This window comes from Stenella coeruleoalba, assembly GCF_951394435.1.
Source record: "Stenella coeruleoalba genome assembly, chromosome: 6".
Lineage (NCBI taxonomy): Eukaryota > Metazoa > Chordata > Mammalia > Artiodactyla > Delphinidae > Stenella > Stenella coeruleoalba.
In genome coordinates, this window is record NC_137151.1 from 94,792,934 (window position 1) to 94,806,595 (window position 13,662).

The window sequence follows — 13,662 nt, forward strand, 5'->3', positions numbered from 1 at the left end:
CCACATGCAAAGCTGTGAGAAGGCAAAGGTACTTTCTGAGATCTGTTTGGCAATGGATATATCCCCTCCTCAATGATGAACTACTGAAAGTTATGGGGGGGAGTTCCATGAGTGCACACTAGTGGTCAAAAGGTACTCATGGCTCAGAAATGGTATGTGTGGAAAAAGACCCTACACATAATTTAGAGGCTCCTGCCAGCACTTTCGATAGCTCCTGCCCTTGTACCTACCAAATGTTTGGCCACTTTGGCGCCTGCAGGTCTGATGTTCTCTCACAAGCCCTGACACGCATCTAGGAAGGAATCAGGTGGTCCACTGTGTCTGATAAGGTGACTTTCTGGAGTTCAGTCTCTATTTTGATATCATATGAGCATCCTATACCAAGGGAAATAAATATTCTTTAACAATGGGAATAAATATGACTATGTTTCATTTTTATTTAAAACAATAAACAACTTGGGAATTAAACATGGCCAACATAGGCTGAAATAGAAGTTTTAAGGCACCCATATTCCATGCTAGCATCAGATGCTCTTTCCTGCTTTTCAAGTTTTGAGTGTTTGCTGAAGGATCCCATGATTTGAAGAAGACAGAAGAGGTTTGGGATGAGACCCCATCTAGTAAGGGTCATCTCTGAAACTGCCTGATTATCTGGTGGGAATGCTATCTCCTTGCTAAAAGCCTGTGGCTAGATTAATGCTAGCGTTTGAAAATCTACTCAGGCCTGATGGTGGGCGGCCAGGGAAAGAATGTGTTTTCTGTTTATCTCTTTCGTGGCAGAAATGTTCATCACAGAAGGACTCTGAGCTCCCAGTTTCAGGCAGGCCTGGAAGCTGTGTTGTCTGTAGTCTGTGAATGTACACACCAGCTCCGGAATAATGGGAAAGAACTAGGCCTGTGTTCACAGCCAGTTGCCTGCGTTGGTTGATGGGTCAGTTTCTTCAACTTGATAAGGGGTAGATTCTGCCACATGGTTCAGGGAGAAAGTTTTACCACCCCCATTGCTTTATCTCCCAGGAATGCAGTTTGAGTTGTGTCTCCTCCTTGACAGCTCGGACCTCAGTAAATTACCAGGGTCTTGACCCAAGAAATGGAGAAGTCTTAAGCAATTTTTCAGTCTCCTATCTAAAAATGTGTTTACATTTCTTGAACTCTGGCTGACTGATTCATTCTCCTGGTGTTGCAAGAACTTTCCTTATGCATTAGAATTTATAAGTTTCATTTCTAAGAGACCCATGGTTCCTTCCAAGCCACAGTGAAGTGAACCTCATCGCAACACAATTCTGTTGGGCTGGATTTGTGCAGAGGATGGATCCGGGCCAAGCAGCTGTGATGTGGCAAGACCAAGTGAGGTTAACAGGAGGCAGTGTGAGGTGGAGGGGAGAGTAGGAGAGGCTAAGTCAGGAGGTCTGGGTTCAGGTTCTGGGCTTGCGCTCTTTCAAGGTATGGCCTTGAGTCAGTCACATGAAGTCACTCTCTGGGCCTCAGTTTCCCCAGCTGTCTTAAATAAGAAATGTTTTAAATTTGTGCAGAAGCCATTTTCAAACAAGATAGATGAGAACAGCTGAGAAACAACAGAAAAGGGAAGGTCAGCCCACAAGGAATGAGTAGAGGCTTTAGGTCAAAGAGGCAAAGATGCAGAATCACATATGGCCAGACTCTTAACAGAGCTGCTTAGGAGTAGCAAGTATGTAAAGAACTTTTTGTTGGACACTGGTCCCACACGAGAGACTAAAATCCTTGTCAGGGGAGCCATGCACTTAGCTAAATCTGTCCCTCAAATAAACATTCCTTTATAAACATTAAATTTACTTTCTTAGGGGAAAAAAGGGAAAACAAAATCAATCCTATCCCTTTGCAGCATGAGGTTTGAGTGAGGCAGTCTTGGACTCAAATCCTTCCTCAAAACCTCACTAGTTGTACATCCTTGGGTGGGTTACTTTATCTTTCGAGCCTCAGCTTCCAGCCCTGTAGAGAGTATGATAACACAACCATGGAGGAGAGTCGTGCAGATTACACGCCAACCACATATCGGTGTCTGTGTAGTGCCTGCTTCAGGGTGAGCGCCATGATTTCCATTAGTCCCCTCCCATCAGCCCCCTTTTGGCCTCTGCCTTTGTTTGCTTCATGTTTCACTTCTGTTGCCCTTCCACAACATGAGGGAAAAGGGAAGTCTCTGATCTCTCTATCTGGAAGGTTGCAGAAGCATTTTCCTACCTCAGTGAAGTAGGATCATACAAAATCTATATTCAACAGGATCAGCAGATTTTTTCCATCAATATTTCCTTCTTAATTTCAGCTTTATCTGAATTTTAGTAGCACAAAGAATATACTTTTGTTCTTTTAAAGAGCAACGAAAACAAGAAAAGAGAAATTTGAATATAAAGTCTCAACACTATATTTAAGGTGCATTTAGACTGTGCCTGTAGAGGTTACATGTGTTATTTGGTGAGTAAATATGAATGCCATAGGCATGTGTGTGTTTCCAATCTTACACATACGAGCTAGGTGTGTACGGGTATGGTATATATAAAAATTCATGAGACCTAGGTCTGACAACCTTGACCCTTTTCTCTCTGATTTTCATCATAGCAAACACTGAATCCAGAACTGATCTTCGCATGAATCTTAATGAAACCTCACCTTTGACCCAAAAGCCAGAGAAGCAGGTACAGTACTGACTCTGCTGGACTTTGGGGTTGTTGTCCCTACTTGCTGTGTGACCTTGGGTGAGATTCTTCACCTCTCTGGGCCTCATTTGCCTCATCAATTAAATGAGACAAGTAGACTATAAAATCACAAATGTTCTTTAACTCATAGACTTGGAATGTCTTAACTCAACTTGGACTGTTTTGTCTGGCTCTTCGCGTGTGCAAATAAGCTGAATAGGCCTTTCCCTGACTTCTGCAAAGTCAAAAAGGGAACAAGGAAACACAGAAAGGCATCCTCCATCGAGGCAGTAGGCACTAAGACTTTGTGCCAATGGGCCCATTTTTCTACTCCAATTCTCATTCCTAATAGGGAGGAAAAAATAGCAATCAAGAAAAAAATGCAAGGATACTGTGAAGAAAGGGAAAAAATGCTTTATCTGAATAGATTAAGAATACCGGGCTTCCCTGATGGCGCAGTGGTTGAGAATCTGCCTGCTAATGCAGGGGTTCGAGCCCTGGTCTGGGAAGATCCCACGTGCCGCGGAGCAACTAGGCCCGTGAGCCACAACTACTGAGCCTGCGCGTCTGGAGCCTGTGCTCCGCAACAAGAGAGGCCGCGACAGTGAGAGGCCCGTGCACCGCGATGAAGAGTGGCCCCCACTCACCACAACTAGAGAAAGCCCTCGCACAGAAACAAAGACCCAACATAGCCATAAATGAATAAATTAATTTAAAAAAAAAGAATATGTAACAAAGTTGATTTAACATTTGCCCATGTCAGATACGTAAAAGGAGGCCAATTTAAATATATATATATAATCTATTAGTGGTTCAAGGACGTATGTTCGCAAATATTTATAAATTTGTTCCTTCAGTTGAAGCTTTGAGGCTGGCACTGTCTTCAGATTCACTCTAGAGAGACAACTCAGGGGAATTCCTAGAGCTTCCCGGGTCTCAGAGAAGCTGGGGCAGAAGCCCCACAGCCCAGGGCTCTCTCAGGTCTCCCCCTGCTGGGCGACAGCAGGATGGCAGGACTGGGGGTGGCACCGGCATGGTCTCTGTTTCTCCCTTATCTCCAACTTCCTGCCTTTCTCCTCTTCCCTCACACTCATTAAAAAAACAGTAATAATAAAGGTAGCTTTGTTTTCCTGTGTGTGCCTAACCGCTTCTGAGGAAGAACCTGAGCTCTCCCTGTTAGGACCCTGGGCCCGGGTCAGGCCTCCCCTGCGCTGAAACACAGCCCAGTCGACCCTTACTGCTACTGAGGAACCACAGAACCAACATTTGCATGTTTTTGTTTTTGTTTTACGTGCCTGCTTTGAAGACACCCTTTATAAGGAATCTAGAAGGTTTTCTTTTTCAAGAGAGTCTGTGACTGAGGAAAATGTGCTATCATTCGATAATTCCACAACTGCAAAGGCCTTGCAAATACCTCATATAACCCTAAACTCTCCAAATTCACACAGCCCCGTGGTTGTATTCCAGGAGACCTCATATCACCTGCAATAAAAGAGTGGCTCAGGGCTTCCCTGGTGGCCCAGTGGTTGAGAGTCCGCCTGCCGATGCAGGGGACGCGGGTTCGTGCCCCAGTCTGGGAAGATCCCACATGCCGCGGAGCGGCTGGGCCCGTGCGCCATGGCCGCTGAGCCTGCGCGTCCGGAGCCTGTGCTCCGCAGCGGGAGAGGCCACAACAGTGAGAGGCCCGCGTACCGCAAAAAAAAAAAAAAAAGAGTGGCTCAGTCATGTCAAATTAAGTCCTAGACTGAATTATGAACCTTGCAGTCAGAAAGAGGAACAGCAGACTGAGGGTCTTCAGCTCTAATCCTGGCTTTCCCCTGGGCAGCCGTGGCAAACCAGCTCCCTCGGGGCATTGCCTGTGCCTCCCTCGTGAAAGGAGGAGGGCTGTTCCCACCAGTTGGTTTATTCAAGTCGCAGTAGTCTTATTTCCTTTAGTAGTAGCCCCCAAAGCAAAACCATCTGAGGAAAAGTATAGGAAGTCCCACCAGCCCCCAAACACAGAGAAAGGGGGGTGGGGTCCGGGAGGGGGCGGTGTCCTCCCTGCCTCCCCTCCCCCTTACTTCTTGAGGCTAACGACTCTTCATTAATCACTGACTTCAGTTTTCCCTACTTTCTCAACCTATTCCATGGAAATGACTAATTTCATGTTTACTGTAAATCATCTGGAAGGATTTAGAAACAAATTTCTGCCCAGCAGATTTCGGTTACGTACCCTGACGGGCCACTGGCATACTCAGTGGATTCCTTCCACTGTCGCCCTCCCACTCTGAAGCGGGCTAGGACATCACACAAAATTGATCTTTATCAGCATCAGCAGTTTCTGCTCTTCTTTCCTTTCCATTAATGCCGCCCCCCGCCACGCCCGACTCACATCCTCCCTCCCTTCACTGGGGTCTGACCATATTAGGAGTTCGGTCACACAAAATACCTTTACTTTTTTATCAGTGTGCTAGCTGAGAGGGAAAAAACAAAAAACCCAAAGGTGGGATATGTTGTTATCACCATGCTTTATCGAGAAGTCACATACCTCGATTTGGAAACCCATTTCTGACGGGCGGGTGAGAAAGCCAGACAGCGCTTTGCAGACGTGACTGGCTTCCGGGATTTACCGGGTTCTAGAGGCCGCCTCTGGTGCCCCCTACTGGTTGGATTTTAAAACCTCCGCTGTGCGTTTCCGAAGCGGAGGTCTGCGCTGCGGGCGTGAGCAGGAAGGAGGAGGGTTCCCGCCCCCCACCCACACCCCCCGACACAGGATGGCAGACCGTGGGACTCGCGCCTCACTGAGGCACCTCTTCCGCACCTGGCCGAGAATCAGGGCCTCGGCGGTAAATCCATAAATAGAAATGCGTAGTCACTGACATCAACAACTTCCTAGGAGTTGGAGGAGGGGGAAGAAACCTACAAGGGGAAATGTGGAGATGAAAAGAGAAATAAAAAAAGAAAAAGGAGACAAGCAGACATGTCTCAACTCCAAGCTCCCATTTCCTCTTTCAAATGAACTGCCTCCCCACTGTGAACAGAATCAAGTATTTATGAAGGCATTTTTTGCATATTAATAGCAGCATGTGGAGCATTGCCAGTTCTGAACTCCTAAAGGTATGGTGCCCTTTTTTTTAATGCAGGTCCTACAAACCCCTCACAGAATTTGGTATTCTCCTTCACATATATTTTCTTTTCTGCCTTGTGGCTCCTCTTAAGGAGTTTCATTTGATTAAGGGAAATTAGTTCCGGGGGTACAGTCAGAGACCGAGCCCTGCTCTTAACCTCGGTGGCTGACATCAATCGCTAGAGAAGCTTTTCCTTTTCCCCAGGGCCTCTCTATGTAGATAGAGGTGAAAGGTTGGGTGAAGTGACCAGCACCTTAAAAGAGTATTAAAATTGTAAATGAAAATTCTAGCAGGAAGTGTTAACATATCTATCCTGATCGGGGGAGGGGGGGGGTAAAACTTTTTTTTAAAAAAAGTAAGAAAAATAATTATAATTGAATTAACTACAGCAGCATTACTATCTATACTTGGTAAAGATCCCATTCAATTTTGAAAGAAAAACATTGAAACCCGTTAGAAAAATAAGCAAAAGACATAAACAATTCATATCAAAAAGAATAGCAATAGAAAACAAATGCGGAAACAATATTCATCCTGAGTAGCAATTTAAATTCAAACTGAGGCAAACTGGAGGTACCATTTTATATTTGAGATGTGTGCCTCCTCTCACCTGTTTTTCATGGTAACACCCACAACTGATGAGTTTTTGGTAAAACTGGTACACTTATACACTTCTGGTGGGTTGTAATTTGGTTCAATCCACTTGTAAAGCAAAATGGCAATGTGACTTGCAAAACATGAAAAAATATTCATACCCATTGATTCAGTATTTCTGACTTCTGGGAATTTATCCTAAGGAAATAATTCAGCAGAAAAAAAGTGAGTGAAGATGTCCATTGCAGCAGCATCTATAATAGAGAAAAATTGGAAACAGCCAGAGAAATGACTAAATTGTGAGGGGTTTAATTCAGGCATTAAAGTGATGCTTGTTCATCATAGATACTGTGATTTAATACAAAAGGTTTAACACATGGTTTCTCACCTTCAGCACCATTGCAGTCTTGAGCCAGATCGTCTTTGTTGTGGGGAGCTTTCCTGTGCATTGTATCAATAGGATGTTGAGCAGCATCCCTAGCCTCTACCCACTAGATGCCAGTAGCACAACCCCCTGATTGGTGACAGTCAGAAAACGTCTCCAGGGCTTCCCTGGTGGCGCCGTGGTTGAGAGTCCTACTGCCGATGCAGAGGACGCGGGTTCGTGCCCCGGTCCGGGAAGATCCCACATGCCGCGGAGCGGCTGGGCCCGTGAGCCATGGCCGCTGAGCCTGCGCGTCCGGAGCCTGTGCTCCGCAACGGGAGAGGCCACAACAGTGAGAGGCCCGCGTACAGCAAAAAAAAAAAAAAGTCTCCAGTCCTTGCCAAACGTCCCCTGGAAGGCAAAAATCACACACACCCCAGCCCAACCCCACATTGCAAACTACCGATTTCATTTTAAAAGTAGAAATCAAAGTGATGTCAATTATGACTGCAACTATGTACAAAAAATACTGTATCTATAAAGACTTGCAAATAATGCTTGCAAAAAAGTGCAGTCATGCTCGTTTGAAATTGTCATGCTCGTTTGAAATTATGACTATGTTGGGTTGAGTCTTTTGTTTTTATTTTGTCTTCCTGGTTTGTCATTGTTTTTCTTTTTTTTTTTTTTTCAAAATTCTCCCTGTAAGGAGGAAAAATGAATCATGAGGAGAGCTGGTTTTATTCAAGTCTAGCTTAAAATGATGAGGAGTCACAGTAAACAGCAAGCGAAACAAGGGTCAACACCATAGTGCCATTATTTTTTAACTACTGTTAGTTGAAATTATTTAACATTAATTAGGTTTTTATTAGATTATTGGGTAAGACCATCAGAATGCTCCTTCTGAGGATCTCAGCCCCTTTTCAGCATTTTATCCCTCTGATCCTAGACTTTGGTGGGGGTGGGAGGCAACAAATTCACCTGTTTTTCTGAAAAATCTGGATCTCAAAGTATGAAACTCTCTAATCCATTCAGATCCATCTATGTAAGCTTGGGACAAGACTGGCCCTGAGCCCGCTGGTTTATGGAGTTGTCAGGGCAGAGAGGTTGTCAGTAAAAAGTATCAAAGTAGAAGCTCACACTTCAATTAGATTCCCCAAAAATCATTGCATCTCTTTGTTTAAAATAAGAAACCGTCTCACGAGTTTTGACATTGTCGGTTTTCTCCCTTTGTTAGAGAAAGCAAACATCCTTTCTCACTTGCTTTATCTTGGGTTTTGTTTTTTTGCTTTGTGGGGATTAGAACTTTGGTAGCATCCTAAAAATCCTGTTAAACAAAAATTATGTCCCCTTTTCCCATTTCACAAAGCCACTTCTCTTTCGACCTATACTGTCTCTTGAGTTCAGGTTTCATGAGTTTACAACAGTATAAACTCATATTTGATCTTATGTGTCCTAAATTTACCTCTTTTGGATTTCAAAGAGTAGCCTGTAATTCTAGCACACTAAGGATTTAGGTTGAATGAACCTGTGTTTACCCCATCTGTTTCTTTGGTGGTTTCACAGATGGTGTTCATCTCCCCTTTCAGCCTTCTTCTTTCAGGAGAAAAATAGAACACCTGTAGACACACTAAGTTTTTGTGCAAGGTACAAAGGTAGCCTTTTGTTTCAGTGTCCTTCTGAACCATACCCTGCCTTTTGTTGAACTTTTTTGCTGTTTTCTAAGAGAGCAAGCTACTACTCTTTAAAGACAGACTTTTTTTTCTTATTCTGCTTTATTCACCCTAGCATCTCACATGTTTAGGACAGTTCTTGGCACACGGTAGCTCCTCAAAAAAAGAAAAATTGACAAATAAATCTCTTATTGACATTAAGGTCCATGTCCTGGTTGGAAAAAAGCCTCTAAGTAGGATTTGGAGATTACACTTCTTTTCTTTCCAGTGAAATGATACAGAAGTTCAGCTGCCATTTCTCTAACACCTCACACCATCTCAGAATACTTCCTACTGTTGGTTGCCATGATTTGGTGTTTCAGTCTCTGAGAGGCTTTGGGTCTTGTGCAGATTGGATGTGTCACTAGGCATCCTGCTTGGAGATCTTTTTGGAGGCTGATAAGTGAGACTGGGCCTAGCAGGGATGCCTGGGAGAATTAACCATCTGCATCTCCTCACCTGGAGAAGTTCCCTTTCCTCCCCACCTTCTGTCCTCCTGTTTCTCATTTCTAAAGGCATGGCACAGCATTTCCCCAGCTCCATGCTCTTCCCCCCTCAGCCTGCCCCCTCCATCGCCCCGCCCCGCCGCTCTCCTTGGTTTTGTAAATAGCTTTGGTTGGGGAACTTGATTCAAAGGTTTTTTTGAAGATCTAAGCAAACTTCATCTTCTGGCTCAATCTTACCCACAGGATTACTTTGTCAAACCCAAAACTCCATTGACAATTTAAGGATAATTTACTGAGAGGGACTTGTTTTTAATTACAAAGTCGAGACTTTTATTTGTTGAATTTTCACTGCAACTATTATTTATTCCAGTAAGTCTGTATTTATTGATCTGTTGGCTACTGGATCCAACCAGACACATGATATGTGCCTGATTTTCTTTTTTCTTTTTATTATGGAAAATTTCAAATACATGCAAAAGTAGAGAGAATAGTATAATGAACCTCCATGTACCTATCATAAGCTTCAATAATTATCCCTCCATTATCAAGAGGGTCTTTTTAAATGGTCATAACAGCCAATGTATTTGAGGTTTCCTATGTGCAGGATTTAGAATTATCTCCCTTAATCCTTAAAACAGCCGTATGAGGTAGGTACAGTTATTGTCATTTACAGATGAGGAAACAGATGTCATGACAGACGGGGCCCCATTTAACATGCTACCTGCACTTGCCAAAAGGCCTACTGGTTTGGGAATCCCACAAAGTTGCTTTTAGATCCCAGCTTCTTCCACACTGACTGTGTGGTTTCAGGCAGGTTATTTAACCTCTCTGAGGCTCAATTTCCTCACCTACAAAGGACAATGATATTTTCCTCATGGGGTCGTGACAATGATTAGATGAAACAACATATGGAAAAGGATTAGCACAATGTTGTCACTAGGCAATCCTGATAAATTACAATAGGAATTATTATTCTATTCCCTCGCCCTCTGCTTGAAAGCTATTATAAAACAGAACTCGGAGCTTGTGTACAATCTAAGGGTGCAGATGTAGAAGAGGAGAAGCTTGAATGGCAGGAATAACTTAAAGGGCTATAAGTCAATCTACCTACCGTTTCGCCCCTCCTCCACTCCACCCACCCTCAACACCCAAAAGCCCAGACACCTCAAATATCCTCCATGCTGTCTGGAATTTTGTTTCACTACTTTATGTAATTCTACCTATTGCAGATTCTTTTGGGTTTCTCATATCTCATTGTGGATTGTTTTTTAATTGTTCTCCCTACCCCTTACGGGAGCACAGCTGAAGGCCGAGGGGAGGGGGAGGGGCGGGGGATGAAGCAGAGAATTTTGTACTGAGGACCCCGTATCCAGCAGCGCCCCAACTCCCCCAGCACATGGCTGCCCAGGAACAGTGAGAGGTCAGAGGACAGGCGGGCAATGGAAGGGAAGGGGGCAGAAAAGAAAAGGATATCTTTCTTTCTCTTCTTCCAGCCCTCTGCTATTCCAGCATTACCAGGACTAGTTCAGCTCCTTAGCCAAGGTAAATTATGGGTTAGATAAGTTTTTATGGGCCCATGTGGGAATCAAAGCACCACAGGTAACATTTCTTTTTCTAGTGAAAATTTCATTTTTTTTACAATGAAATCAGTTTGCAAGTTGAGATTCCCTGTCTCTCAGTTGTCACATTGGAAAAGTCACACTGGAGCCAACATAACAAGGAAGTCACACAGTTTGGGGTTAAAGTTTGGGGTTAGAAGGAGCTGGGGACTTGTTCAGATTTCCCACCCTGCACCCCACCACCTCCCATCTCCCCATCTAAGTCTAAAACAGGATGTATCATCTCTCAAATACAGGCAGAGTTCCAGCCTGAATGTAGCCAGACACCCCCTCACAGAAAAAGCTCTATCTTCTATCTCCCCTGGGGCAGAAGAGGTCACTATTTTGGCTTACATTTTTTCTCCTCCAGCTTCTGCTAAGCCAGATAAACAATGATTCTGTTGTGTCAACAAAGCACTTAATTAAACTGAGGACAATGTCAGTTAGAACAATGTCAATTAGATAAGATTTACTTCCAGATAGTTGAAGCCTTGGAATTAAAGTCTCCTGGGTTTCATTATTCAAAAGTTCCTTGAGGAAAACACTGAGGTAGAGAAACTCAGGCACAGAAAGCTTAACGAGTTGACAAAAGTCGCCACATGAGTCTCTCATAGAAGTTAAGACTAGAGATTGCTGTGTTTCTCTTCCTGGTCCACTGGTTTGCTAGCTCTTGGGCTAATTTGTAAATGCTTAGAAGGATGTAAAAATCTCCTTCCATAGAGTTGAGGATGAAGTGGATGAAGACTAAAATTCACGACAGGAGGGGAACAAGAAAGCTCTTCTCTGGTTTCCAACAGAACTGTACCTCCACCCACGCCTCCTTGTGGAGCCCTCCTAAAACTGTCCACTCGGCCCATTTCACCAGCATCAAATTGCCTTGAGAACATAAAAAGTGGGCCAGGATGTCAGGTGGCCAAGATGAACGCAGGAGACAGGCACATGGACCACTGGGCAGACTTGCGATGGATGGAACCACGCTGCGGTTTGGGGTCCCGTCTGCTCCTCAGAAGGAGGCCATGCAGCAGCCCAGGTTGTTGAATTGAGATCCTGATGTTCCGTCTGGCCTTCTGAAGACTAAAGTTCTCCTGCTCCTCCAGGCCAGGGAAACCTAAACAGAGAGAAGGTCTCAGAGTGGGACTCAGGGTGGCCAGGTGGCTGGCCTTGCACGGGCTGGGTCCTCTCCACGTCAACCTGAGCTGAGAGTGTATACAGAGCCCCTGGCCCACTCAGATCCCTCCCCAGGAAGCCCAGCCGTAGGGAGTCCAGCAGAGTTCCATGCCCCACTCAGCCCCACCTATGTCCCCATTCCTACTGCCCACTTTTAGTTCCACAGAATGCCAAGGGCAAGAAATAACAGGGCCTGGGAAGGCCAAGCACAGGGGAACTTGCCAGACCCCTGAGCTCCTAGCGCCAGGCAGGAGTGACCTTCTCCAGGATTTGGTCCCCACCCTCAGTGACTTCTCCATCCCCACTGGGATTCAGAGCCACCCGGACCCTCACCTTCCGGGAAAGTGGAAGAACAGACTGTCAGCCAAGGAGGGGGGCCCGGTGGTCCAAAGAAGTGTCTGACTCTTTTCCTTTTGTTTGCTCACAGGAGGGGACAAACGCCCTGTGTGCACAGAGGTTTGATGTGACAACTTGATGGACCACATGAGGGTTTCAGCAAAGGCCTCCCGACCCCACTCTCCATGCATTAAGATAATGGCGGGGTGTGTAGCGTATTTCAGGTCTTGGCTACAGAGGCCCTCCTTCCTTCTGTTTTCCTCCTCCAGCTCAAGCTTGCCCACAGGTTCCCAGAGACTCCTGGCAGCTTGCTCTCAGGCAGAAGGAAGCTGTGAGCTGTGTGGGAGACAGACAACGAGAGTGTTGCAGCCTCCTTAATGAGGGACCATAGCTCTTCTTGGAACCACAAAGCCGCAGCTACCGGGATGGGGAACCCCAATTAGAAAGGAGTGGGAGAAGTAAAGAGCTGCCTGCGACAGATCTGTGTCTGTGGTGGCTCTGTGGGACCCGTAGGTGGAGATCTAGCTGGTTGGGTTTAGAATCTCCTTTTTCTTCTTAAGGTAAGACGTTCCAGTGACTTCAGAGCCAACCCATGCTGGTGACCCTTCAAAATACACAACTTGAAAGGCGGAGGAAAAATTATTGGAGAGAGGGTTTCTCCTTGAGTTTGTAGCTCAGATAGTGTAACCCAAGAATAAGAAAAGAAATGATATGTATTTTGTTTAATGAACGTCCTCTGTTAGTTTTACTACGTTATATATGTGTGCAAATGGATATTAGTAAACAGCCAATAGCTCTCTCTTGTTCTGGCTTTCAAGTGAATCACATTATGTTTACAGCACGATAGTAAACGTGGATTTCCCATGGCTCAGTCTGTCGGAGCATAAGATTAGCTCTTGAATTCATTAACAGTCATCTCCTTTTAAATGTCAGATAACTTTTTAAATGCCAAGCACTTACACAACGGCTTCTGTGCAATTCAAATCAGATTTACCAAATTAACTCATTAATCTTTATTGTTTCATTTCCTGAAGAGAAAGGCTTCCAGGTGTTTTTAGCAGAACATAATAATATTAAAGTATTTACAATACAATATAGGTGAAGGAATGGGTTTTGATTTTCTGCTAAGCATCTCACCCTGCCATCAGTTTTGTAATCATTCCCACTGAAGCGTACACAGAAAAAAAACGAAAAAGCTTCAGGCATCTCCACTTTCTTCTACTTGCCCTGTTTTCCTTCCCTTTCTGTTTTCTTCTCCCCTCTACTCCCTGAGGCCTTAACTCCCTTTTACTATTTATTCTGCCATCTTTAAGAGCTACAAGCGTCGATTATGATGGCTCTACCACCTAGAAAACAGAGGGGTACCTCACAGGGTCCGGGATGGAGTCAGAAGGCTGGGGCAGAACAGGTCTAGATATCAGGAATTCTACTTTCCTTTTCAAAGAACCCCTCTGAATAATCAGATACAGGCTACACTGACTGCTAAAGATAGATCCTTCCAGGACTGGCCCCTTCTTGTCACCCAGCTCTCTGCTCAAATGTCACTTCCCTAGCGAGGTCTTCCCTGATCACCCAAGGGCAAACCCCATCCCCTCCCCCACCAAAGTCCATCCTGTCACCATTTCATTGTCTTCATAGATTTATCACCATCTAAAATCATTCTGCTTCTTCA

General features: G+C 44.8%; 1 protein-coding gene and 1 long non-coding RNA gene across 2 annotated transcripts in view; one reads left to right on the forward strand and one right to left on the reverse strand.

Annotated features, from left to right (window-relative positions):
• LOC307188055 overlaps positions 1-5,261 on the reverse strand; it is a 36,353-nt gene extending 31,092 nt beyond the window's left edge. The window contains exon 1 of the long non-coding RNA XR_013828799.1: positions 5,197-5,261. This is a non-coding gene — a long non-coding RNA (uncharacterized lncRNA). The remainder of the gene's footprint in view (positions 1-5,196) is intronic.
• Positions 1-13,662, forward strand: part of KIAA2012 — a gene marked incomplete at its 3' end in the record, with an annotated part of 111,833 nt that overhangs the window by 52,387 nt on the left and 45,784 nt on the right. The window contains exon 13 of the mRNA XM_079924763.1: positions 2,593-2,669. Within this exon, the coding sequence (XP_079780889.1) occupies positions 2,593-2,669 (77 nt within the window). The remainder of the gene's footprint in view (positions 1-2,592; positions 2,670-13,662) is intronic.